Source organism: Phalacrocorax carbo, chromosome 7, assembly GCF_963921805.1.
Source record: "Phalacrocorax carbo chromosome 7, bPhaCar2.1, whole genome shotgun sequence".
NCBI lineage: Eukaryota > Metazoa > Chordata > Aves > Suliformes > Phalacrocoracidae > Phalacrocorax > Phalacrocorax carbo.
In genome coordinates this window covers 1862270-1890110 of record NC_087519.1, presented here as the reverse complement: position 1 = coordinate 1890110, position 27841 = coordinate 1862270, and the positions used below count along the sequence as shown (strand labels likewise).

Genomic DNA, 27841 nt, shown 5'->3' with positions numbered 1-27841 from the left:
TTGTATAAAAAGATTTATTGAAATTCATCAATGACAAACAGACATAAAACTCAAAGTTTGGCTCTTCTGGGAAAAAAAAAAACTGTTGCAAATGTATTTATACAGATGAAATATTGACTAGGAAATACAAGTCACTTCTAGAGCTATTTTAAAGAGGGATATGAAAGTAAAACTGTACATTCACTAGGTATTTTCAGTCATTTTACTGACTTCCACTAGGTAAGAAAATACAATTTTGTATTAGTATCTCGTGCTTGAGTGTATGAAAAGAAACCTCCTACCCTACATGCTGAACTGCCTCCTGTATTTAGGTTTGTAAAAATTTTCAAAGTATATAGCACAAGTGGAAGTAGTTTCTCATCACTTAAAATTGACTAGGTGTTATATATTACAGACCAAAATAGTACACACCTTATTTAAAAGGGTTGAAACATTTTTTTTATTACAATTGTCAAATTCATTTCACTAGTAACTCAGGAATTAGGAACACTTTTTATATATATTTATATATATATTTAAATGCCTGCCATTTTCAGTGTATTGGCTATACCCTAGCCAAAGGAAAAAAAAACAAAAAACCAAAACCAAAAACAAACCAACCCCAAAACAAACGAAGGAAAACACACAACACGCAGGGCAGGGAAGGGAGGGGATTGCAAATTCACCCCACAAACCAGATCCAAAGGAACACCCCCCAAAAAAACCAAGAAAAACAACCCCGACAAAAACATTTGGTCACTATTTACAAACAGCAAAATAAAAGGTACCTACAAAAGCAGGGAAAGCATTGGCTGAAAATGGCAGTCATTCACGGACAGGCAACAAATAAATCACTTTATCAATATGCCATTCTCACACCTGTTGCTGTGGAGGGACGCGCTGCCCAGATCGGCAGCATCCCCCAAAAACGCTTACGATGTATTTAGTGACTGGCAGCGGTGGAAAAATCCCAACAACCAAGGCTATCCGGCTGTCTCAGGACAGAGCAGTATGTGTATTTGGGGTATCGTCCACTGATCTTCTACTTTTTTGTCTTTTTTTTTTTTTTTTTTTTGAAGATGTCGAACTATCCACTCCAATAATAAGAAACAAATTACCACTTGGTTTATACTTACTATTGCAGGTACAGGGACTAAGAGAGGGACGAAAAGAAAAAGAAAAAAAACAACTTAAAATGAATAGGAGGAGGAGTGGCAGTAAAAATAGTATTTTATTCCCTTGCCCACCCAGTCTGCTTCTCCCTCTCGTTCCCACAGCAACATTACAATCAGAAAAAAAAAAAAAAAAAAAAAAAAAAAGAAAATAAAAGGTTGGGGGTGTGGGGAGGGGAAATACAGGGTAAAAACAGTCAAATCACAATAGGAAATTTTCAAAATAGGTTATTCAGTTTAGTCGTCTTCATCCCCTTCGTCTTCAGGTTCTCGTTTTCTCTTCTGTCCCCGTTCTTCATCTAGGAAATAAAACACAACGTGGATTATACGAGCGCTCCCTGACGCTGCTGAGGCGCCGAACAAGTTCAACAAGCTTCCACTCCAGCAACTGGCTTGCTATCAAAGGAGCAGGAACACAAACCTGAGCCTGCTTTTTAGAAAATGGTATTTTACTTTTTTGAAAAATTATTATTATCTCTAGCAAAAAAAATGGATTACGGCCATACCGGGCTCTTCTTCATCTTCATCGTCATCTACCTCACCATCGTTGTAGCCTTCTTCATCCTCCTGGATTTAAAAAAAAAAAAAAAGAAGGATTTAAAAAGTCCATTTCAGCGTGGGACCTTCCACAATTTGCCAATATCCAACAGCATTTTACAACAGAAAGAAAGTCCTTGAAGCATCTTAAACAAAAACCAAACAAAAAGGCAGGCACTTCCCACGCACTTATATAAGCGCCGGTTTTTGCTACAGTATAACTGGACTCTGGCCCAAGTTTCATTGCAGAAAATCACAAGCAATCATAGCAGCCACTTCTCGCGTCAAGTCTTCAGCGAGAAAAGGGTTTTATACTTCATGCCAACACGTAGCTGCAAATTTCATTATGATGTCTCGAGTTTAACAGAACTCGATGACTGGCCGGTAGGAGAAGGCGCACGTTGTAGGGGCAGGGAGAGATAAAACAGGAACCGGCGGCTCCAGCGCCTGAGGAGCTGCTGTTGGTTTTGAGAAGAAGCCGACCAGCCGTGCAGGAGCGGCAGTTAAGCATCTAAGGTCGTTTGGTCGGAGGACAGATAATACGGCCTCCTACAGATAAATTTTAGCCCCGTTCCCAGCGGTTGTGCTAACAGCAAAGTCTCAGCAGACCGTGACCGGGCTCAGCACGCCCTGCACACAGAAGCTGGACTGCACGAAGGATTTAAGCACCCTGAAGAACCACGAGGGATGTGCCCAAGGAGGAACCTTCCCCTGAGAGCACAGGGTCACTAAGGCACGTACCACCCTCTCGCCTGTACGGAGGCTGTAACCCCAGCCCTTCAAGGGCACCACAAACGAGGGCTGCAGGTGTTCCTGACAGTACTTTTGACATCAGCCCAATAAACAGAATGATTTCATGTCAGTGGTCACTAGATGGCAGCTGGCTCATAGACAGGCACGCCTCAAAGCCAACCCGCCCCTCGCTGCGGTGCTTCTCAAGTGAAAAAAGCAAGCACACACTTCAAGTACTAAAAGCCTCCAACGTTCCGTGCGTTTCTTGCCCAACTATTCCCAGTTACAGAACGTTCACTCCACACCCATTTATGAACTGCACAAATCCTTACCTCCTCTTCTCCGCTCACATCCTCCTCTTCTCCTTCCTCCTCTTCCTCCTCGTCTTCTTCATCTTCTACTACCTGAGCATCATCATCATACTCCTCTTCTATACAGTCAAACAAGATTAACCACTCAGACATTTAAAGTTTACTTTTTGCCAACGCTGCCACCTGAGATCTGACCTCCTAGCGACACAAGCAGCAAACTGCGAGCGCTGCTCAAGGGCGTTACAGAATTAAAGGCAGCCCTCCAGCTGCTAGACAGGGCTAGATGTCATCCTGCGCCTCTTTAGCCTAGCAACAGGGTAGGGTGGCAGCTGCACCCACGGTCTGAGCTGCTCTAGGGCTGCAGGGGCCTTGGCACTAACTCACGGCAGCCTCGGGACTGCTTTAGCTTCAGCTGCTCCGCTTCCCACTACCAATATGCATTTTTGATCCCACAGGACACTTGCAGCTCTTCATCTGCAAGTGTCCATCTGCTCCCACCAGGATAGAGCAGAACCTTACAAGCCAACCATGCACTTGGAACCCTCCCCAAGGGCCACCCCTTGCCTTTACACTGCCAGGGCAATGCAAAAGGGTCACACACAATCTGTCCTACAGGTTTGCAATCTCTTTTCGAGAGGAAAGAGATTAACTGCAACTAGCCCAAGCAACAAACCAGGAAGCGTTTTCCATGCTGCAGGAATGGTGTTTTGGAGCTTTTTCATGCATTTGAATGCAGGCCCGGACTTGTGCTCTGATGAGGAGAATGTGTCCCTGCTGAACCTGGCTGAACGCGCCGCTCTGCCAGGCACTGCTGCAGCATTCGCCCCTCACACCAGAGCTCGCATTCAGCACTCGAGGGAAAAGTGCAAGTCCAGCTATTCTGCTTTTGCTGTGCAGCTGGGTTTGAAGAGTCTAGCAAATTCCCCCAACTCAGCCGGATACCCATCCGACCGGTACACTGATGCCTCCGAGTGCAGTCTGCTGGGGAGGCAGAACGGCACCTACAGCGCAGTGGGACCCACCGTGCAGTTGCCTAACGCTAAAAAGTTGCTTTGCTGCTTCGTTAGTGCCTTTCACAGAGCTTGCCCCCAGGCAGACTTCAATACACACACTCTCCTCTCTTCTGTCTGATCCCAACTAGTTCATTTTGTCCTCACGGAGCAGCTGCAGACTCCTATTAATGCCTTGGCTCCTTTACTTAGTTCCTTGACTCAGCTACTTTTTTCTATTCCTGGTCTGGTTCTCCACCCTGCCCTTCTCCATCAGGGTCTACACAACTGCTCACACGTCCCTGACTGTACTGTTCCTGGAAAACTGTAGCACGTGCATGCCACCCTTTCTTACCTCTTTTTCTCCCTTACGTCCTCATCCCCTGGGGTTTGCTGTTCCCTCAACTCTTTCAGTGCCTTACTGCTTGTCTTACTCCTCCTGGCCCCTTTCTCCTACCACCCTTTCACTCCCCACCTTTCGCTAGAGATAGAACTGAGAAATGAGCTCTTTCAGGCCCTGCCCACCTCCTCCCCCCTCGGGCCTTCGGAGGACACCGAGGTACTTCTGCTTTACACGAGCCGGAAGGAGCCGCCGAGGACGCCCTTCTCCTGCCAACAAGTCAGAGCTGGAAGCAAAACGTGCCACGCAGCGCATCAGTCTCACAACTTACGTACACCAAGTAGCACAAATTCACATACCATCTTCATCTTCCTCCTCGTCGTCTAAGCCCTCCACGTAGCCCTCTGCATCAGAGTCCGGTGCTTCTTTGTCATCCCGATCTTTCACTAGAGATAAGACTGAGAAAGTAGCTCTTTCAGGCCCTGCCCATCTCCTTTCCCCTCGTTCCTTCAGAGGACACTGAGGTACTTCTCCTTTACATCAGTCAGGAAGGAGCTGCTGAGAACACCCTTCTCTTGCCAACAAGTCAGAGCTGGAAGCAAAATGTACTAGGCAGCATATTGATCTTTTAACTTACGTACACTAAGTAGCACAATTCACATACCATCTTCCTCTTCCTCCTCGTCGTCTAAGCCCTCCACGTAGCCCTCTGCATCAGAGTCCGGTGCTTCTTTGTCATCCCGATCGTAGCCATCGAGGTATGTGAGTTGCGGGAGGAGATTGAATACGTTTTCTCTATAATCGTTCAAGTTGGTTACCTCGCAATTGAAAAGATCTAGACTCTTCAGGTTTTCTAACTTTTTCTGCAAAGAAAGAGAAGCCGTTTAAGTTCAGTGTTACGATAACTCTGTACGGAGAAGAGAACACAACAGCAGCCAGAGTTGATGTGCTCGAGAGCTTCCCGTGACAAAATGGTCATTTTGGTCTCTGCCTGCTAAACCGGCGGGGCGCAGAAATCTGCAGTGCCCGGCCGCTGCTGCTTCGGTATCCGCGAGTGGAAAATGCCCTCTCCCACATTCAGCATCTCCCAAGCAGGAGACTGAGGTTTGGAAAGAGGTAACGGTGCAAAAATCACACATGCTGCAAGAGGCCAAGCTAAGAGTAAATAATAGTCCAGCTACCCCTAAAATGCAAGGCAGGGTATTGGAGCCAGCAGTCGGGTATATTTAAACTACTGCTTTCAATGGAAGAAGAAAGATTTCTTTGGACACAAGAATTTTAATAGGAGAAATTTTAAAAATTTTAATGATTGTACTGTAGCCTTTGGAAAAATTAAAAATGTTTAGAAATTGAACTGGAAGTCAATTCCTGGTTTTAATTTTTTTTTTTTTTTTTTTGAGGAGGAGGTGGTCTGCATTGCCTACAGCGCTTCAAAGTACTAACAATAAAAGCACAAGAAGTTGAGGTTTTGTATCAAATATTATGAAATAACTCTCTTCTGGCGTTTAGCATGTGGAGCAACGGTGACATCAAGAAAGAAATAAGCCCGAAACTGGGAGCAGCTATAATCCTCTCTCTCATCCATTTGCTCCAGGAGTTTAACTACTCTGCTCTCCCTTTCTGCTGGGGGAAAGGTGATCCAGGGTGGACTCACCTGAAAACCGTTCCTTGAGACGTTTTAAGAGCAAGTATTTGGGAAATAAGCATGAGCCAAAACTTCATTCCTAGAGAGCAAAGGGCACACAAGCCAAAAACTAGAAAACAGCACCACCAGAATTGACACCTGGATGCTTTTTGGAATCGTAACCTGACAAAATTGAACTCAGTGCTTGAAATGAGAAGTATAATATCCGTGAGCAGGGGAGGCAATGGAAACCAGCAGGAATAAGTTGGAAGCTCAGCAGCCTCTGCCCAGCTGCAGTGCTCAAACCCACATGGAGGCACACGGGGCTACAGCCGGCCCCTACCACCCCCAGCACACGCCACACCCCTGGGCAGAAGCTGGTGATTTTAGACCCAACGCTTGAGGGAAAACGCACCCAGCTCCAGCAGAGCGTCTGGGAGACAGAGCCGGAGCCCATGCCACCGCGGAACGCCCGCGGGGAGAGCCCAGCCCCGGCGGCGGAGCAGCAGCCGCTAGAGGGAAGCAGCCGCTCATGCTGCCGGCACAGCCCCGGGGCAGGGCTGCGAGACAGCCCGGGGCCAGGCTGAGCCCCATCCCAACCTGGCCGGAGAGATAAGCACTGAAGACACTCCACTGCAAGTTGCTTCGGTCTTTCCAAGGCCAAAACGCCTCTACTCATCACAAAATAGGGTTTGATTTGACCCTGTATCATGTCAACTTACCAGCGGTTCTATTGTACCGAGATCTTTTATTTTGTTGCCGCTTAGATTTAGATGCGTGAGGTTTGGACACTTTTCTGCCAACACTTCCAGTCCTCCTGAGATTCTGTTGTCGCTTAGCTCGAGCTAAAAGGCATACAAACGTCTTGAGTTTTTAGTGCAAACATGTATCACAAAGCAGTTTGGCCAGCTAAATTACGGTTTTATACAAACAACTACTTCACACATGCAGTATAGTGCAAAGGCGGGGGGGGGGGATATGGAACAGGACATTTTATTTACCTTCTTAAGTTTGTTTAACTTTGGTAAGTTTGCAACTGAGGTTAAGCCTACGTTGATTGTACTTAAGAATTCCAGCTCTTCGAACTCATCTGTAAGGCCTTCGATTTTGCCTTCGTATGACCTACAGTTGTCAAGAACGAGTTCTTTAACCTGGAAAAAGAACAATGCAAAATGCGTTTAAGACGGTTTCCTCTTCATCTGGAGGATAAATATTTCCCTCACAAGCGAAGGATGACACAGACCAGGCAAAAATGAAAGGCATTCCATAAACTGGCAAGTATGCCCAAGGTTGCTCTCAGTGTCTGATCCCTTCTTTTGCTGGCATGCCAGGTTACCAGTGTTTCAAAAACGCAGATATTTGGCTTTGCTTCAACTGCCCACCTTTGCGTTATTCTATAAACGGTGCAAACGCGTTCAAAAACATGAACCCTGGCCTAACCGATTTGGTTGTTAGAAATAACCTCGTCCTCGGTATACACAAGAAATAAGCATTCTGAAAAACATGAAACCAATCTATTTTAAACTAACCTACAACTTTGACACTTCATACAACCCGTGCGCTATTACAACATATCATCAGTGGTTAAAATAGCTTCTTTCTGCGTGCAAACTTTATCCGAGCTTTTCAAGCGTGAAGAGATCACTCTCTGCTCAGACACTCCCAAAACCCAACAGCAGGCACTGGTGATCCTAAACCAGGTCTTGCTGGAGTCTACCCTCACCGCTCCTAGTTACAGGAGCTTGGTGGTACTTCAGGGGAAGATCTTCTCCACGGAGGTAACTCCTTTCTTGGGGAATTACAAGGCTGTGTCAGATGATGCTGGCCAGGGAGGTTCGGTGAGCATAGCTGCAGCACACCCCTTATCTCCCCTGCCCTGCTGCGGCAGGGAGGCTCGAAGCGAGGGACGAAGATAATGGGCCTGAGCAGCACAGGACCTGCCCAACAGCCAAGGCTGGGCAGCCCCACGGCTGGGTACAGCAAGTTACAGGCTGCGGGGTTTTACTGGGGTTTGGGTTTTTTTGGTTTTGTTTGTTTTGGGGTTTTGTGTTGTTGGTTTTTTTTTGTTTGGTTTTTTTTTTTGTTTTTTTTTTTAAAATCAAGCACCGCTCTTCGTGCAGGTGCTATCTTCAACGGACACAAAGCATCAATGCAAAAATGCCCCTAAATATATCCCTCCCTGAAAAAAACTGCTTTTCACCCCAAAGCCAGGTCAGCCTTATGGGATTCAAGTCCCTTAGTAGTCAGCGTGAGTTTTCCTGGACTCAGGGGAAACTCTGCCACCAAGGACTATGATTCCAGAGGAAGGACCCATGCGGGGAACATCCAGGCATTTTCACACCAGCAGAGACTTGCTGGGGGTTATTTCTCCCGTATAAAATGCCCAGGAAACCCCATCCTTCTGCGTGCACTGCAGACCCCGTCCCGTGCCTGAGGTTTGTTTAGAGGTTTGGGAAGGGAGGGGGTGCTGCTTTTAGCGAGGAAGGGATAGAACAAGTCTGCAAGAGCAGTGTATGCAGGAACATGAAGCGACTCTTCAGTTCACACCAAGGGCAGTTAATATGCAAATATTTAATTTTCTTAATTTTTTTATTACAGTAATCCCGCTGCACAGAGACAAATCCTATGTAGTTTTATAGCTCCAAATAACATCCCTAGATTTCTAATTAAATCCCAGGCACTGAAGTCAATAGGGAAGTCAGCCCAAAGCAACACGAGAGCACAAGTGATTCATTGAGAGTAGGAGGATCAGCGTTAGACAGGAAATACATTTTCCAAGACTCCTCGATTTTCCTAGAAGAATTATGATGATAGAGAATGACTACACAGAAGTCTTCCAGAAGAATTTCAGGCCCGTTAGAAGAAACCAATGATCAAGTCAAACACTCCTGATCCCACATACATCTATTCTGCTGGCGGAGGCACGGGGAGCAAAACCCCAAAAACGAACTACAAAAAACCCTCTTTGCTTTGAAATTTGGACAGCAGGAAAGCCATTTTAAAGGCAAACATGTATCTTCTTACTGTAACAGTAGTTAAGTATCAGGATCCTCCAGTGAGATCAATTTGGGGGCAAATACAGTTTTCTCAGTCATCTGCTTGACACACACACACAAAGTTCCCGCCAAAGAAAAAAAAGAAAGTAAAATAAAAGCCGCTCCACCCCAAACCCAGAGCACGCACCAGCGACATTTCCCCCTATCTGTGTCCTTGCTCGCCAGCACACGAGGCCCCTGCCTGCCCTGTTATCTCCCTTGGCCAGCGAGGTGGCTCATCCCAGACAGCACCCACCTACAGACACATTTCGGAGCCCGAAGGGCAAAGGAGAGCACCGTGGTGCCGGCTGCGCCACGTTGGTGTATGGCTGGGGAGCCTGGAGGTCTTTTTTTTTTTCCTTATCCTCTTTGCAAAGGAAGCTTGCAAGAGCACCCATAGGAAGGTGAAGCGAGGCGGGAGGGAGTCTGGGGAGGGAAAATGCTCGCAGCTGCAGCAGCCAGCTGAGTTTAGGGTCAGCTCCAGCTCTGAGCTATGCAGCCGACCAAAGGCACAGAGTGAAGCTGCACCTAAACTGGGAAAGAACCGGTGTCTGTCCTCACCCCAGGTGGTGGGACAGCCCTTCATCCTGCCCAAGGGCAGCACGGAGAAGAGGCAAACAGGGAATTGGACAAAGCTTCCTCAGGGGTAGAGAGGAGATTTCGGTGGGAGCTGAAAATATCCACAGATGCGGAATAAAATCCCTTTAATATGGTGGTAGGAGAGCCAACCAGCTTCTACTTTTGGTTTGCTCTTTTCAGTGCAAGGCTGCTGTTTCCTCTCTACCTCTGAGAAAACTTTTGACAAAGAACTGCAACGCTCTCTTCTTTGCTGTGCCCAGTACCAAGACACTGGGCAAAACCACAGTCAAAACGACTCCACAGGTAAGCTATCACGGAATAAAACTGGGCAGGTTTGCAAGCGGTGGAAAGCTTGGTGGAATCGAAGAGCGAGTTTAGGAAACGGCAGAGCACAGGCTCCTGACGCTCCAGCAACGCAACCGCAGCGACGTAACTTCGGCGCTTACGTGCTCAGAGGCGTGCTAACGCACCGAATCGTTTCTGAAAGAACGCGACGCCACAAAATAAAATTCAAGTCAAAATTAAGATGGCCTTATGGTCTGGAGAGATTTAAGAATCCCGTAGAAAATACATGTGCGCAAAAGGAGAACAAACCGGGCTGGTGCGGCTTCTCCCAGCTTCGCGGCCACGTGTGCGCTCGCTGCTGCATCGTCCCCAGTTGTCTCCATACAGCATGGGCTGTAAAAACTATCACCAGCTTATAAAAACTGTGTAATTATTAAAATTCCCCTGTAGCTATTTGCCCACAGCCTGCACATCCCACTCCCCTCCCCTTCCACTCTGACTTGTCTCCTTAAGGACTTGCTGGTTTGCAGCTAACCGGTGAGGCAGCGCTGTGCCCCCCGGGAGAGGGCACTGCTCTCCAAGGCCCCTCTGCGATATTATCGGGGCACTTTTCCGAGGCACTGGCTGCTGCACAGAGGTCTCCTCTCGAACCATAGCCCCCTTGCGAGGATGCTGGGCCTCATCCAGGCACACCACAGCCTTGACGGTTCGTGAGCACGTAACTGTGTCAGTGTACAGAAAGGGAGAAGTGGAAAGGTGACCTTAGTAAAGCTACATTCCATCTAAAACAGCTCATTACCACAAAAGTATGACAGAAGGACTAAAAACCTATTCCTCGCTTGTTTTTCAGAAGTCTTTGTGATTTTAAGGAAAATTCCAGCTCCTGAATCACTCGCCAAACATCTACTGAACTTCCCTGAAAGCACACAGTAGACTATAGTTTTTACCTTTCTTTCCTCATACTCTGTCACCAAAACACAGAATAAACCCTTGCCTGATATAAGTAGCCTGGAAGAGCACCCTTGTTATGGCCCTGAGCGAGACGAGTGGGCCTCAGCTGGTCTGAACCAATTTAGTTGTATCACACTGCAGAGCCTGTAACATTACAGACACGTAGACGAGCAGTCAGAATTAGGGAGGTCAATCTGAACTCATTTGGAGAGATAGGCTAAGGGGATAAGGGCCCTCAGCTAATTCACGCCTAGCTGCATCAAAGACAGGAAGATTCAACTTGCAGAAGTTGTATAGGGTCAATCTGTTCACGCCACAATGCATAGGCAAATCAAAGCACTAATTGGAGTAAGTACTAATACAGGTGAGGACTAGTACAAGACAGACCACATGAGCCGTACTTATCTTTCCTCCCTCTCCCAAAAAACTGCTACCTAGTGAGAAACAGTGGAAGAACAACATGCCACAGGTAACCGGCCATCACAGATAACAGCGCAGTACGTACCTGAACAGCTAAGAAAGCACTCGCAGGTGAATGCCTAGCGGAAAACCTAACAAGCAGGTGGCTAGGTTGGTTCCTGTAGTACATACCTGTGTCTTCGATAGTATTTATGATAAGGCACCGTCCGGCGCTCGCGTAGGGATATTACACATCGTACAGCTTCTTGCCCAGCCTGCCGTTCTGCCTTGCCCTCGGCGCTCCCGGGGCGGCTCAGGGCTCTGCTGCCCCTCTGCCCCCTTCAGCGGGTGCCATCTGCTCGAGCAGGTGCTTCCTGGGTGGCCGCGTACTTCTGCTCGAGCATTGCTCTGTGGTTTGCTGCTATCAGTCCTTAGTTTGCAGCAGTCGCACGGAAGCAAGTAGATGGCTGCTTCTCCAACAAGCTCCTCAGGCCGCGTGCCTTGGACCCGTTCTCCTGTGGCCATCCCGGTTTCTATTTCGGATAGTCCCAGACGCTTTCAGCACATGACATCACATCTCTGTTAACGCACGCTGCGCTGTTAGCTGTGCATTACTGCATCCCCTATATCTCCTCATGACATCACACATTACTGCCTGCTTGATAACCAGGGACTCTTGTTTCCTAGTACGGTTCCTGCACTAAGCTGCGTTCCCAAACGCATAAATGGTGTCCTTAATATAGCCACGGGGTGTACTGCGAGACTCCAACCAACTCCTAGGGTATGTACAGGCAACCAACACATAAGCAGCCGCTGGATTTCACGGGACTCGTCACAAGTGACATCTGGGACTCACTAGCTCTGCGCTGTACCTGGCGGAGCTTCCCCTGCCTCCCCTTCCCAGGGCAGGCTGCCCCTCTGAAAGGGCCTTACTCTCGAGTTATCAACACATACACCATCAACAGAATATAATCACATGCAGATAACTATTAAGTCACACATGTTATCACCTTAATGTTTAGTCTACATTTCCATTGTAACTGGTAAAAAGGCAAAGCCTCTGCTTCAGAAAGCCTACAACCCATGGGCAGGGAGATCTGTGAACTTGGGACTAAGTTGCTGAATCCTGGCTTGCAACTGAAGGCTTAACAGGGTGACAGAAGGACACAGTTGCGAATATAAATTTTAAAAGATAAAAGGCCAATTTACAAGTACAAATACCATTCTGTCAGCTTTACAAGCAGGAACAGCAAAGGCTGCAACATCTCATTTTCAGCACAATGGACCAGATGCTTTTGAAGTGTACGTTGCACATGGTACCCCTAGGACAGGAATACCCCGCTATGTGGCCTTTTTATCAGAAAACAGCAGGTAAAGATGAGGGTCTTAGCTCTGCCTTGCACTGCTCCCAAATAAATGATCCAGCTCAGCATTGAGAGAAGTCCTTCATACCTCTTAACCCAATGGAAATTTCACTTGGAGAAGGGTGGAGCTGTGGAAAGAAGGAAGGGGAGAGCAAGGGAAGCCTGTTGTGGTAAGTGGAAGCAAAGTCTGAATGACTTTTGAAAGCAGAGACAGTTTTATTCTCTCCTAGATGCACCAACATTTCTCCCAGACACCTGGCTTTCTGCCTTTGGGGGTCTTTTGGCCTCAGAAACCTGCATAGTCCATGCAAAGCCCTGCATTGCTCCACAGCAAAGAATGACCACGCCTGTCTACTGTAACCAGACTGCCAAGGGTTGTGTCCTTCTAGTTCTTGTACTGTGTCCTAGACCTGTACTCACACAGATTTGGGGTTCCTTGAGCAGACACGGATCTCCTCAGGTTTCTATTCCACCTAGTTTGTGCAGCAAAGTTTAAAAGAAGCCACTCCTCCACAGTCACAACATTCTCATTGGTTGGGAAAGGCACAGGTTTGACAAGGCTCAAGGTAATGCCCAAGTCTTGCAGGCAGCCCATCGTTCATCCTTAGCTCCACAGTGATGGCAAGGACATGATGTTCTCCATGCTCAATTTTACAAGCTTCCCCTAAGGTACTACTGGAATGAGTGAAACACTTCCATTTCAGGTACTATCTGGTACATGACTAGGCCAAGAAATGCTTGAATGAACAGCCTACTTAACACCTCGGGCTACTGACGCTGCTCCGAAGGCTCAAAGCCACGATGCAACTTCCGCTCTAAGATGGTCACCAAACTGTAACCAACCTGAGGAACTGAATTATTTTTTTTTTTAAAGTTAAGATGGCACCACATGTCATTTGCCACCTGCGTTCAAGGAAGACCTTCAGCCACGTTAGGGCCCCCTGTGATATAAACACACAGCAGAGCTGGGCTATGCTAAGTTCAGCTCCTGGTGGGAAACAAAAGGAGACAGAGGAGGACAGAATAATCTCTAGCCCAAGTTAGAGCAGCTCAGGGCTGCCGTACATCAATTAAGACGCACCTCAAGAGCTGTCGAGGCTTTCCAGGCTCGCCGGAGCGCTGCCCGTTCGGGCTGTGCCCCCTCCTACCTCTGGCACACTGCCCACAGGCAAGGAGGCAGGCAGGGGCAGGCAGCAGGTGCCGTGGCACCGGCTGCGCTGGCTTGGTGCCACAGGGGATTCCCCTTCAGCGGGGCAACCCTCAGCTGCTCCTTCTGGGCATCACCCAGTAGAGATGCTTGGGGGATGAGGATCTAGCCACAAACAGAATTAAATTTATCAGGGAAGCCAGAATTCCAATGGTGTTGACATCCTTTTTCTCCCCCAAGATACACAAGTAAAAAGCAGACCAAGATAAAGCTCATAGACACCAACTGCAGGTGACAGCGATAAAGATTTTTCCTTGCCAACCCAACATGTGATTTTGTATCTTCACGCACCCCTTCAAGGCTTTATTACATGTAGCTGAGATGAGATACATAGAGTTGGCTCACTCGCAGTGCATTTCTTAACCCAGTTAGCTGACAACCATTTACCTTGCAGGGGCCGTGGTCATTACTGCGTTGGGCAGAGAATCTGCAAATCCAGGGGCAGGGAGAAACGCTGCGCAAAAAAAAAAAACCTGCAACGGAACACAAACCCCGTCCCCTGAGATACAGCGAAGGTATCTGGCAGCCAGAGTACTTGGGAACCGTATTGGCAGAGGCTGTGACTGACGGCTGGGAAAGACTGGATGGGATTAATGCGCATACCTTGGGATTTTGAGCAGTGCTCCATCACCACCATTACGGACATCGGGTGCAAGTGCAGAGCCTCGCCGCAGCTGAACGCCAGGCGCCTGTCAGGGCTTCAGAGCAGTTCAGGCTCAAGTTTACAGGATTTCCCCTGGCGTGTTCCCCGCACCTGAACAAAGGCGTCGCTTCCACCTGCACTCTGCAATCTGCCCCGTCCATACCAAGCCATTCACAACTGCTGAACAAAACAGCTTCCAGCACAGCCTGGTTCAATGGCAACCCGCTCCACTTCTGTTTTGCCTCATCTATACCCGTTCAGCCAAGCTGGAACTCCAAAGTCTGGCAACAACGTAACATGAAACTACTACTGGACCTCAAAATTCAGCTAGGGTTTCTCAAAATGACGCAACCCTGTCAAACTTTCATATTAGAATTCCGCTTCTGCATCTTTTCTCGGAAACTCCCACCAATACTTTCAAACGCTTCAGGTTTTAGAAGCCCAAAATTGAACTTCCAGCATCGTGCCGATACACCTTTGGTGCCTCTTATATTTTTCGCTACAAGGACCAATACACACGGACGTGCACGGATCCCGATCCTGCTGTCTCTGAACTACAGTGCCACAGTTCTACAGGTTGACTCCACATTTATAAACTATACCCTAGCAAGTGCTTTGTATTTAATTTAGTTGATCTAACAATCACGAGATGAAGAAACTTGGAATATTTTCTGAGCTGGAATACCTTCTGGATTGTGGTTCCGCACAGTTCTCAAACCTCCACCATCCAGCACGCTTGAGAAGAGCGCCTGGGGAGGGATGGAGCTGGAAGCAGCAAAGTCCCATCAACATAGTACCGAACCCGTGACAAACGACCAGGGGAGGAGAGGTGAAAACCAAATTCACTCCGGACGAGGGAGCAACCAAGGAACAGCATGAAAATGTTTGCCTAGGAACCAAGAGCAATCCAGTGACAACATGGCATCTCCCCAGGCATGTCACGGTCTTTGCTCAAGCACCTTGTTAAATCGCTGTCCCCAGGTTCAAAGCGATGCAGTAAAATAGCAGTTTAAATCCACCTTTTAAACTCCCCTTGAGCTGGGCTCTGGTGGCATTAACTCCCACAAGGATGAGCACAGTTAGCGTCTTCCTTTTGCTGGCTGCTCTGCATGTACGGGGCACCTTGCATCACCCCTACCCCAGAAAAAGGGAAGGAGCAGGGGAGGAAAGAAGGGAGATTTTGGGAGTTTTGTCTGTTTGGTGGTTATTGTGTGGTGGGTTTTGTTGTGGGCTTTTTTTTTTCCCCCTAAATCAAAGCTGCTCTGTGTTCAGAGACAGCTTAAGGCTGCTTGCAGAGCTCAGAAAAAAAATCTGGCTCAGTATCAATACATTTACTTTTTTTTACCCTCTAATATTTTACACAGCATAGCTATAAACTCCGAGAGCAACACATATGGCTCCAACTAATTTTATGTCCCTTCGCTCTGTTCTGTGAGAAACTAAAGGTCCAAGTGAAATACCTCAGTGGCAGAAGGTTGAAGAGTCTTGGCAATTCTGACTACATCTTACACTCGTATCTAATTACGAGGCATCACCAGCCCTAAAAAACTTCCAGAAAGAATAATCTACTGTTGTCTTTCTCAGTAAACCCCCCCCCCCCCAACCAAGTAACCCCATGAGTCACATAAATACACTTTCACACATTTACAAGGGTCCGTACAGCCATATGCATAAGCAACACACTAATTAATAAATCGAGAACACGCTTTGGGGACACGGAAAGCTGTTTCATTCAAAAGCATATAGCTGGTTTTTGTTTTGGTTTCTACTGTTAGCAGCATAACTGCAAAAACTCCAAATACTTCTTTAGGCAGACTGTTTCAAACATTTAAGTGATTAAATTGCTTGATGATGCATTAAATGCTTTTTAATATTCATGGTAACGTTGCTTGCTTCTCCCCTCTCTACTGATGGTATCCCAAACTGGCAGAGCACCTCGCTCTGCTCCTGCCTGGGGTGGGTGACTTCGTGCGGGTCACTTCAGCTCCACGTCTCCGTTTCTCTCTATTTGAGAGCCAGAGGGCCCGATACCACATCCACAGTGCTTTTCATTCACTGCCAGCTATTATTAAATAAAACAGAAGCAAAGCATAAGACTTCACCTTTAATTTGAAAATTCTTCAGCTGGAGATTTTAAGCGTTTAGCTGAACCGCTCAGTTTGTTCAGTCGCAAGCGCTCCGAATTGCCCTCAGCAACAAAGGACTGATGCGGAGACATGCATAAAAAAGAAACACTGCATTTAAATTAAGACTAATTTCAAGAGCTGCATATTTAATATGGAAAGCAGTCTCTGAAGATGTCAGCTGCTGTAGAATGCATTGGCAAATCATACTTGTAAGAGAAGCTTTTCCTAGCTTTTTTTAGGGCTTTGAAGGGAAAGCGTTTGATGGACTGAGCTGATGGACAGACGAGCGCTCCAATAGAGAGCACAACTTTTATGCAGTGGCATAAAGGGAAACCACTGAGGCTTCTTTTCTTGGGGGGGATGTGGAGGGGAGGGGTGTGTGGCAGTGAGGGGTGAATATTTCAAAGGTCATGCTTACATGTGCAAGGGCTTCAGGACTGATTTTAGTAACCTAGTGAAAATACAGACTATGTATTTAGTAGCTGCGTTGTCTGAAGGATACCAGAGCACGAGAAGAGATGGGGAAAAAAATTATATGCAGAACAAGTCCAGTAGTGTCACATAAATAGCTGAGAAGTGTCCATCACTCCAAAGCACAACAAAAACATCACTGCTCCCTCTTCCCACTTGAGACTTGCACCTTGCTGCAGATGCAGAGAGTTTGGTTCATTGAGCCGAGCCGTTTGTCAGTCAAGACTGCTGAAAGCTATCACGTGCCCTGCAAATGGCAAGCCCGCCTTGGCGGGTGGCGAGGCAAGGACCTCCCTTCCTCCCTTCCCGGCACCCTGGGCGAGTTCTGCTCCCTCCCAGACATGGGGCTGGGATCCTCGTGGGTACCTGGGATCCTGGCGTGCAAACCAGAGCTACTCCCATAGCCTTCCTTTACTTTTAATTCATTCAAAAAACACTCAAGACGTAGCACCCACTCACATTTCACAGATCCAGTTCTTAGTTTTCAGGCTCTCCAACTTACCAAAACCTGTGCCTTTATGGGCAGGAGGACAGGGGCAGTAATCCACAGAAGGAATGAAACAAAATGGGAAGAATCAGTCAACATCAGCCTTATGGCGTGTAAATATTTAAGAAAACAGCCAGTGATACTTGTGCCACCACTCAATATACATTTAAAGACGCATCACTGAGGTAGACAGTATGGTCTTTTAAATAGAGCAGAAGAGAAGATATTTTGTAAATTCTAAATCCCTACACATGATTAATGGTACCTTGAGACACTCCAGAGTTTTTGGTGTACATTTAGAACAGAAAGGTATATTCTATTTATTGATATATAACATACAAATCCTGCCACAAGGATGGATTATAATAGCTAGGCTTAACCCTAGGTTTGTTCTAAGCGGCTTTTTCCCGCCCATCCCCTTGTTTCAACAACTTGTTTCATCTGGTGGGCAGGAAAAGAAGCCTTGTTTCTTCAGGAGATGCATTTTTTGATGGACTGCAACACAGTTACATCAACTAAACGCCCACTATTTCTCTTAATGCGTTTTTATCAAGACAGTGTTTGGACACACACCTGAATCATACAGATAGGTAATTGTATAACTGTGACTGCACTTTACATATTGCTGGTCAAAAGTAAATTCTCAAGAGCTGAGGGTTAAAAAAAACCCAAACCAATAAATCTACCATTGCTAATTTCCAGCAGCATCACAGAAAAATGGGAAAATTAGGCATAGATCCATATACCAGTGCTTTTCAAGTCCACGTTCATAGCTCCTTTTATATGCTTAAAACTTGGTCCAGGTTAAGAGAATTTGCCAAATACTTCGCCGGTCAGCCCAGCAGTCTGCTGCGAACTCGTCTAAAGTTCAGTTCACACATCACACCTGTTCTGCAGCCTGGCTTCTGGGGGCTGCGGTCCCTCCAAGATGAGCATCCATCTGTCTAACAGGGTGCTCATTTCAGAGGTTTGCACCTGGAAATTCAGAGCCATGAACACCAGCTGTTAGGCAAACTTGGGAAGTTTGCGAAGACGACGGCTACTTCTTTGTACATTTACACCCTGCTGTCAGCTACATAAGTGGTTAAGTGATACAAGTCTGCAAAAATCCATTCTAATCTGCACACACCGCACAGTTTGTCCGTGCTGATATCGTGCCTCCCTAGGTACAGCCATATCTCACTTTGTTTCCAGACTAGAGTACATCCCCTTCCCATTTTGAGGTTGTTTAGCCTGCAGAAAGTAAAATAAGTATGTATCTGCACCCAAGACCAAAATATTTTTCTAAATGTAGAACTTGAAAGCCACGTGCATCACTTTAAACTCTCTACTGTTATCGCAAGTATCACAACAAGGAACTAGCTTGGGGAAAAGAGCCTTTTTATTCATTTTCTTTGTTTGAAAGAACACATTGTATACAAGACTGCACCGTATTTCCCTTCAGTGTTAAAATCTACAGGAAAACCAGAGAGAAATCAGATTGTCAAGTAAGTTTTAAAGCGCAACAGAGAGTTAGAACAACTGTAAGAAATGCTCCGTGTTACAGTCAGTGCTTTATCACTGCCGCAACTGTGAGCTGATAAAGCACTAAATCCTCAGACTAAACTAACCGGCGTGGCAGTGCTAAACCAGAGAAGGTGAGTTTTGTGCACGGTTTCAAAAACCTACCTCTGCATCGCACGGCTGAGGAGAGCCCCAGTACCCAGCTTGTTTCACAGTCTTTGCGTTTTACTAATGAGCGTACGATGGGAATCGAACAAGAACGCCCACAAACGTGCCCAGGCGAGCCCCGCTCTGCGAGGTCAGCAGTCACCACTACCGGCTAAGGGCTCTAGAGGAAACCCACATAAAATAACTGTACCTGGCCAATATCTAGCAGGCAGTTAATTATAGTAGAAAACCATGTTGATAAGATAAGCAATGTGACAAAGGCTTCGGCAAGTGCGCTACCTTAAGTGACCATTAAATAGAATGGGATAAAAATTGAAATATCTGGGCAGAAAATAAACGTGCAAGCTCAACTCTGGCTGTACAACGCACAGAAAAAAAAAAACAAATTTCAAGCACTAAAACCCCCAGACCTCTCACCAACACTGAATTCATATAGAAATGGAGGGGAAAAGCAACCAAAGAGGGTAAGGAAGAAAAGGAAGAAATAGCTCCTATACAGTCTACTTCAGGACATTTATATCATGTTTTATTAGTTGACGTGTAACCTTACAGGATTATATGACTTAACAGCCTGAAGTAGCTGGCTCAGTATTCTACACAAGAACCGTATCGGGCAGATCAAGCTGTAAAGTATTAATACAAGCTCAGAAGGAACCACATCACCTTATCAACAACCTATTATCTAACTTTGATTTACAAGAAGTTTTCATCCTGTACGGTCTGATAACAGGATATATTAAGATGTACCACAAAACTTACGCACATATTGGGCAGAAGCTCCAAAACAAGTACATTCATGGTTACTTTCACCAAAATTTATTTATGTTTCACTCAAAAGTTTGAAAACAGTGGTCCCCCACAGGAGGAGAAATACAGCCTATATTTGGAAGCAGAGACTAACGAAAACAATTCGCAGAACCATCCTGTTCACACCTAATGACTTACTGAAATCCATAAATAAATGACATCGGCATTAGAATCGCTTCTAAACCCCAGTTCCAAGTATTTTAGCTAAAGCACTAGCTCGATTCAGCTGAACTTTATTTTAATAGGTATTTTAGAGAAACAGACTTCAAACCGCACACTTAGCTCTCCACGACACAAAAGCACGTGCGCACATCTGTCACCGGCGGCTTTACAAAGCGGACTCTAAACAGAATGGCATTCCCAAATTCTCTGCTTTGTATGAAAGCGGAAAGATTTGGCTTTAAAACGGAGGTGATCACCTTTGCTGCCTTGGGAGGGCTGATACACGTAACTCGGGGACAGAGTTAAAGGCTAGCAGGTAAAAAGAAAAAGCGACAGGTTAAATAAACCGTATTTTACCAACAAACTGCTCTAGATTTCTGAGTTACTGAGGAACGGTGAAACCCCACCAGAGCAGAGCTCTCAACTTTCTTTGGCGTGAGCCAGAAGGGAGAAAAACTGAAGAAAATCCAAGCGTGGAGGGGAAAAAAACAAGTCCAGTTTACACCTAACGCACTTTGGATCACGTATTTAAACCGTGGGTCTGTGTTTAAAATGGTGAATACGCCTCCAGCAGTGAGTGTGATGGGCAAATCGACCAAAAGCAGTGGGGAAAAAGGCAAAAAATAATAATAATAAAAAAATAAAAAGGAGCCCCAAGAGCAGAGAGCTGCGTTCCCGCAGGGCCCTGCCCTGGAGGAAGGCGGGATCCCAGCCCCCCGCTCCCGCCCGGGGGGGGGGCCCGGTCCCCGCGGCAGGCCGGGGGCGGGAGGGCAGCCTCCAACCGCCCCACAGCGGGATTAAATAAAAATAATTTAAAATAACAAGAATAAAAGGGGTGGGGGTGGGGGAGAGGACGGCGCCTTTTTACCCTCCTGGCTCGTCCCGCCGCGGTCGTCGCGAGCCTCCTCCCGCCCCGCGCTCGGCGACGGCGGCGACAAAATGGCAGCCCCGGCGGCTGGCAGTCATGTCGGAGAGGGCGCCCGGGCGCCCCGCCGCCGCCGCCCGGCCCCGCCGCCGCAGTGCCGGCGGGAAGGGCCCCCTCCGCCAACGCCTCATGTCGCACTTCCACACACCGCCGCTACCCCCCGGCATTGCCAGAGCGGGAACGGGCGGGCGGAGCGGGGCGGCGGGGCTCCCCTCACGGTTCCCTCCGCCGCAGCTGAGGAGGAGGAGGAGGAGGGAGGAAGGAGCGGGGGGGAAAGAGAGGGGGAGGAAAAAAAATGGCGCCGCGTCCTAGTTGCGGTGTGGCGGCGGCTCGGCGGGGGCCATTCGGCCGCCGGCCCCGCTCGCCTCACGGTGCCCCTCGCGCCCCAACAACGAGCCCGGCGGGCCCGCGCCTCGCCTCACCGCCCGCCGGTGGCGTGTGCCGCGGCGGCGGCGGGAGCCCTCCTCCACACACCCTCCTCCTTCCTCCTCCTCCTCCTCCTCCTCGCCCAGGAGTTTTTAAACTTTAAAGAGCAGGTTACATCGACCTGCCCGCCTTTGTCCCTCGGACACCGCGCTCGGCCACCGCAAAACCAGGCGGCCGCCGTCCCGCCGCCTCGCCTCCGCCCTCCCCTCCGGAGAGGTACGTTCCCCCCCTTTCCTTCCTTCTTCCCCCTTCGGCGGCGGGGCCGGGGCACACCTTGGCCTCCCCGGCCATTATGCAAGGGCCTGGCGGGGGATGGCGGGGCGGGGAGGAGGAGGAGGAGGAGGGAGGAAGGGGAGGGGGCTTCCCCGCCGCGCTGCCCTCGGCCTCGCTGCGCCCCGAGTTCGCGCCCCGCCGGGGCGCGTTGGGGGCCCCGCCTGCCCCCCGCCGCCGCCGCCGCCGCCACCACCACCACCCACTCTTTTAGGGTGTTTTAAATAAATACATATTTTTTTTTTCTTAAGGGCTTTTTAAGTATTTTTTTTTTTTTGTCCTGACAAAGTTTTTCTCTCCCTCTCGTTTATTCCGCCAGACGCGGAACAACAACCTGAAGTCCGGCCCCGGGGGATAAGAGAGAGGCGGGGGGGGGGAGAGAAAAACACGCACCCGCACACACACATCCAGCCTTTTTGTGCGTGTGTGGGGATGGAGGGGGTGGAGAGTGCATTTATTTCTTGCAATTATTATTTTTTTTTTTAATTCACCGCTCGCGCTACCGCCGGCGATAACCCGATCGCCCCCCAAAACGCTAAGCATTGGTTTAAAAAATTCTTTTCTTTTTATCTTCTCAGCATCTGGAGAGGGGGAGAGAGAGAGAGAGAGAGAAAGGGCGCGTTCATGAGGACTACAAAGTTACAAATATGGCTCCCCAGTCTCTCTTGCCTGATCACTGCAAAGAAATGAAGACGCACTTTAAACTAAACCATTCGCAACTCCCTCGCAGTCCCTGTCTGCCTCTCCCTGCCCAGCACCCAGTACAAATATTTGCGAACTAAACACGCCGACAGAGGAGCACCAACTTATTTTTATTTAATGCACGGCGAGCCCCCTCCGAGGCATCGCACACCGGCAGAGTCAGGAGCAAACCTCTAGTTTTTTTTTTTGGAGGGGGAGGGGGTTTTTCCCCCACCCCCCCACCCCTCTCCTAGACCATAACGCGAGCGCCTTCGGGCACCCCCCCCCCAAAAAAAAAAATTGGGGTGCACGGCCGCATACACACACAGGTAAGCACCTCAAGGGCAGCAGCGGCCCCGCCGCCCCCCCCCACCCCGCTGCTCCCCCCCACCCCTCCCCGAGCCCCGCGGGGTCGGGATGCACCCCCTTCCCCTAAAAAAATATTAAAAAAAAAAAAAACGTGCGATGGATTTTTATTTTTTTTTTTTTGCATTGCTTACATCTGAGGGCGTCCTGTTCCGCAGCTCTAAGTGGATCCTTTTCTTCATGTCCATGTCCGTGGCTGGCGGGAGTCGCTCGCTGTCCCCGGCTCGGCTCCTGCGGTGACACCGACGGGGTCCCCCCAAAGCCAGCGCCGGGAGGGACTTTGAGGGCTCAACCAGCTCCGCTCGGAATCCCCAGCCCCAGCACCGCGGCGAACACTAACCTGATAACTGCGGAGGCGGGCGCTCCCGGGGGCTCCGAGATGATTGACGGCCCTCCCCGCCAACCGCGTCGCCGCGACGCGAGGCCGGAGCCAATAGGGGCGTGGAAGGGGATGTGGAAACCAATAGGGGAGCGGCGAAGCCGGCCAGGGGGATAGCCCGGCTGGGAGCGGAGGATCAGTCCGTGCTGGTGGCTGATGGGGAAGGAGCGGCGGCGGCTCGGCGGCGGGGACGGGGCGCGCTCCGGCGCCCGCTTCCCCTCCCCGCTCCGCTCCCCCTCCGCCTTGCCGGCTCCTGGGGGAGGCGCTGAGGCCGGCGGGGCGGGGAGCGGCGCTCAGGGCCGGAGCCGCCCGGGCGTGGGGCGCGCAGCCAGGAGGGAGGGAAGGAAGGAAAGGTGCGGAGCGGGGCGGCGGAGGGAGCGCGAGGAATGGCGCGCGGGCCCGGGGCGGGGAGAGCGCGAGGCGGGCGGGCCGGCGCGCGGGGAGGGGCGACCATCTCCTCAGCGGCGGCGGGAGGCGGGAGGAGGCGAGGCCGCGCCGGGCCGTCCCGCTCTACCGGGGGGCTTCGGCGGGTCCTGGCCGCCCCGAGCCGGGTCCCCGCGGCACGAGAGAGCGGGGGGTGTCGGAGCCGCTTGTCCCCGGCGGCGGGGGCGCTTGGGCAGCGCGGGGTGCCACCGCTCGGGGTGTTCGCCCGTCCCCCCCGCCTTCGGGTGAGGGGGCTCTGGGCGGGGGAGGCGTTGCTTGTGGAAAGGAATCCCGGGTCGGTCGTTTCCATCTCTGGAAATCTGCCTTGGAGGTGCGTGTAGCTGCTCCGAACGTGTCAGCAGGCGGCTTGCGGTGTCTCCGAAGCCTGCTCCTGCTTGGTAGTCACGTCCAGCTGTTGGATGAAGTGGTGGGGCAGGGCCTGTGGTGCCAACGGGAGGGATATTCTCCTGTACCCTTTGCCAGGGGGACGTGTGAAACGAGGCGCAGGCGATGCGATGTCCTGGCAGGGCTCGCTCTGTGCGTCAGGTATCGGATCCACTGGCGTTCGACAGCGGCGAAGCCCCGCGCTTGCTTGTCCTGGTGCATTTGTGACTGGTTTTGTCAAACGTAGGGGGCCGTTTTCGCTGGGCGTAGCAGAAGGTGGGTAAAACGTGCTCCGTTCGCCTGGTGAGGTTCCCGCTTGCCCCTTCGTGCGGAGTCACCGGGGTTTCGGTGCGCTAGTTCACCTTGCCTTCGCCTCAGGTGGCTGTGCAAGGAGGGCTGTAAACACCCCTCAGAGCTGTTTGGAACGTTTGATGTTCAGTATCAACAAAAAGATGAGAATTGCTAGAAGCCTGTCTGTCTTAAAAATATTTTGCAGTGCGGGATGGCGATACTTTTACCTGTGTCATCTGCGGATAAACTGTAATGAATGCGGTTGACAGCTTGAGCACCCGTTCTGAGAGCGTGCGAGCTGAGAGAAAGGTCACGCTGGATCCAGCTTAAGGTAAAAAGTCTAACTTTTACCTTAGTAAGGTGCCGCTAGCATTCTGCAACAGGTTAATATTTTTGGGATGGTTTAAGGCCTCATTATGATTTAGCTGTTAGAGCTGTTGGATTTCAGTTTTGCCTGTGGCATGCACAACTCCTTTATTGTTCCGTGGCACTGCTTTCAACGTGACAGAAGTTACTGCAGTAGTTTTAGAATATAAACTTTTCAGAGCGTTTAGTACTTCAGGATCAGGGTGAATTTTACTTTAGCTCTGTTTTAAATTCTCCTTTACAGGTGTGAACAAATGTGGCCCCCAGGCCGAGGCTTCACAGAGGAAGGTTTGGTCTGGAATTGGTTTTCGTGGCACAGGTGAAGACCTTTGGAAAAGAACTTTTATCATGGAAACAAAGTGTCTCTAAGTATTAACTAAACCAATGTAATATTTAAACAAAAAAGTTTCGGAGAATACAGAGATACTTTTTTTCTTCTGAGAAAACTAAGGAAAAAGAATGTGCTGCGTGTTCTAATTATGTAAAGTTGTGTAAAATGTCCCCCCTCCAAACTATTGGGGGAAACTTACTCAAAACCAAAATTAAATGTTTAAACCTGTTGGTTTCCCCATGCCCCGTTCATGTGCATGCCACGTGTGTTGCAAGGGTTTGAGAAGTCTTGAGAAGTGTTTGGAGAACTAAGAATGAATGGAAGTGTTCCACGGGCCAAATATCTAAGCATCCTGTCACAACGGTAAATAAATTTTAAATAACGTCTTTGCAGAGTGCAGCTTTTTTTAAACAGCAATAAAAAAATCTGGTCACTGGACTGGCTAATACTTTTAGGATATGAAAAAAAGTAAATTGGCTTTAAAAATTAATATGGTGATGCTATTTAAACTGAGGATCCAGTTTTGTTCCCTTTGTGATAGCGGAAGGAACTGTTGTATTTCAATGAAGTCTTAGTTGGGGAAGTTTTATTATGCATTTCTGTGAGTAAAGCTGTCAACTATCTGTTATAGCTGTCCTTGATTAGAAAGATTGTGTACTGACACAGCATGTGGAATCCCGTCTTGTCGGAGCCTTTAACAGAGCGGAGCGGCAAAAGGGGTCTGAGCCCTGCTTATGATGGTGGGAAGCTGCTCTGTAGGATCCCTGGCCAGTCTCCCCTTGGAAGATGAAAATATTCCCTGTTCTTATCTGTATGTTCTGACTTTTAAAGTTCAAGTACAAAGAAGTTAATATTGTGAGTAATCGCTGTAATGTTTGATGGGTTTTTTTATATGTTTGTATGTGGTTCACGTATTTGTCCAGTTTCTTTGTTGTTCAAAGTAACCTGTGGTTAACCATACAAAAAGGAGATTCTAAATGCAGGCTTGCATGTTGAAGCTGACCATGTGTCACAATCTAAAACACTAAAAACACTCGCTATAGAAACTTTTCAGTTATTGCTGAGGCTGAGCTAGGTTTTCATGCACTTCTATGTGATTGTCTGTCAGGTCTTTTCTGATCTAGCCTTAGAAGCTCTCTAATGTAACTGCAGTTTGGCCAACTGGGTGATTTCATCCACAGTTTGTACTTCATTATGGACGGTTCTGTGTTTTATTTCTTTTTTTTTTTTAAACACGAATACTGCAGCCTTACATGATGCAAGTTTCATATGAAGGTCTCCTATACATTAAGCATATGCATCATGCATGAAATCCTACTGTGTTCTGTGTCTGTAAAGTTGCTGGGTAGCTGAGCGGTTGCTGAAATGAGCTGCTGATTGGGTTGGGTGGCTTTTTGTGGTGGGTTGTTTGGGGTTTTTTTGAGGCTTATAATGCTCCTTTGTAGATCTGCTGGTATCTTGTTTGTCCCTGCTGCATCTAGACAATGCATTCCTTCATGTTTTGTGTAATATCTTCTTCAGTCGTTTCTGTGTATGTAGATATGGTAACTGGAAAGAGAAAGTTCTGTCCTTAAATTGTCCCTCTTCCCACCCTCAACTTCCCCACCCCCAGCATAGCTGGAGTTGTTGGTCATTAAGGGGAATTTAGACCAGTATTGATTGCTGGTATCCAGGAATTCTGGGGAAAGGGACAAAAATGAGCATTGGGAAGCTATATAAGTTTTTCTGACAATGCAAATTTACGCTTTGAGACCCTGAAAATCAATAGGGGAGCGCTGTAGGTAGAATAAGAAAAAAAGAAGAAGAGCTTGAGACGTCGGATGAATAAGCTTCTGGAGCTTACTGCTGTTTTAAGAGGCTTGGATGTCGGTGCTGTGCCTTCTGTCTGTCGCTCACTTGTTTAAATCTCTCCCAGTAGTGGTTAGCAAGGTGTAAACGGAGCAGTTGAGTCTAAACCCGGAAGGGTTCTTGTCTGCTGTTACTTGCTCGATTTTTAAACGCAATTGGCCCTTGGAGGGAGTTGGGCCAGTTCAAAACAATATGTTTTTCAGTCCTCACTTCTGGGATCGGTGTATAATTGCTCTGGCATATGAGTGAATCCTGTTGGTTTCTGCATTAACTACTTGCAGATACTCCACGCTTGGGTCACAACAGGCTGTTTTCTAGCAGCGTTTCAAGTAAGACATCGATACTCAGCTGTGAAGCTCAGATGAGAAATGAAGAAATGTTAATTTACAACAACGTATAGAATGGGAAGCAGCTGTTTTAAGTTAGCAAATTAGAAGAGGAGGTGAGTACTTCTGGTACATCTCAAAACTGGCCTTTTTCACCCCGAGTTGAGTGTAGGATGTTATTTCCCATTTTATTTGCAGAATATCAGGCATGCCAGTGCAGCCTAGAAATTCATCATTAACAGGGGAAGAAACCGTTTCAATGTATTTTTGCTGGTCTACGGATATAGGCTGATCAATATATACCCCCATAAACCTTCTATAACTTGTACACCAGTTTTTAAAATAGTCTAAATAGTTTTCTGCAAGTCTTTTGCCGTACTCCACCCTCACCCACCCCACCCCAGTTTCTGTTTGTCAAATATGCTTTTTTATTTCCTACTGAAACTGGTTGTGGTAGTTAGCATGCTTTTGGGACAGGGTTTAGATGAGTTTTGGGGGTGGTTTTTTAGTTTCTTTGGTTTTGAACCAGGAGGTGCATTGTCTATCATTCTTTTTTGTGAAAAGGCTGCTTAAGGGTATGCAGTGATTATTCTTTGGTGATCTTTAGATAACCAGGCAATTCCTCATGTAAACTGGCAAATTGCTTTGTATTTCTTTTCTGAAGCGTTAATCATTTTATTATGGAGGTGGGATGACGTTGTTACAAATAAGTGCTTTTTTATGTCTTTAATATTTCATTTTACAGGATTTAACAAATAAAAATAATTGTTCAGTTAGTTTCAGTGGCTTATAATAGATATTACTGATCTTGTAACGGACTGTTCGGCCATTCTTACTGCTTCTGCAGTCTGTCCTGCCCACAATCAACCTTAGAACTTTTGGAAAATCTCAGTAGTTGGGCATTGTAAGCCAAAAATATTACAGATTACCTTAATTGCTAGATAAACCTTCAGG

At 48.1% G+C, this 27841-nt stretch overlaps 1 protein-coding gene and 1 long non-coding RNA gene across 4 annotated transcripts in view; one reads left to right on the top strand and one right to left on the bottom strand.

Annotated features, from left to right (window-relative positions):
• On the bottom strand, nt 1–22874 carry ANP32A (acidic nuclear phosphoprotein 32 family member A). Of its 2 annotated transcripts, none has more exons than XM_064456018.1 (8): nt 22674–22874; nt 6686–6835; nt 6407–6529; nt 4725–4923; nt 4420–4518; nt 2753–2850; nt 1658–1718; nt 1–1450 (listed from the first exon to the last, which is right to left on the bottom strand). In XM_064456018.1, the coding sequence occupies exons 1-8, from the start codon at nt 22725–22727 to the stop codon at nt 1389–1391; spliced, it is 846 nt and encodes a 281-aa protein (XP_064312088.1). In that variant the 5' UTR covers nt 22728–22874; the 3' UTR covers nt 1–1388. The 2 variants fall into 2 exon arrangements, with proteins under 2 accessions (XP_064312088.1, XP_064312089.1); XM_064456019.1 differs by lacking the exon at nt 22674–22874 and adding an exon at nt 21496–21528.
• A 403-nt stretch (nt 22875–23277) lies between these two features.
• Nucleotides 23278–27841, top strand: part of LOC135314253 (uncharacterized) — a 32957-nt gene continuing 28393 nt past the window's right edge. For both annotated transcript variants that reach the window (XR_010373690.1, XR_010373689.1), the window contains exons 1-2: nt 23278–24347; nt 24627–24701. This is a non-coding gene — a long non-coding RNA (uncharacterized LOC135314253). The remainder of the gene's footprint in view (nt 24348–24626; nt 24702–27841) is intronic.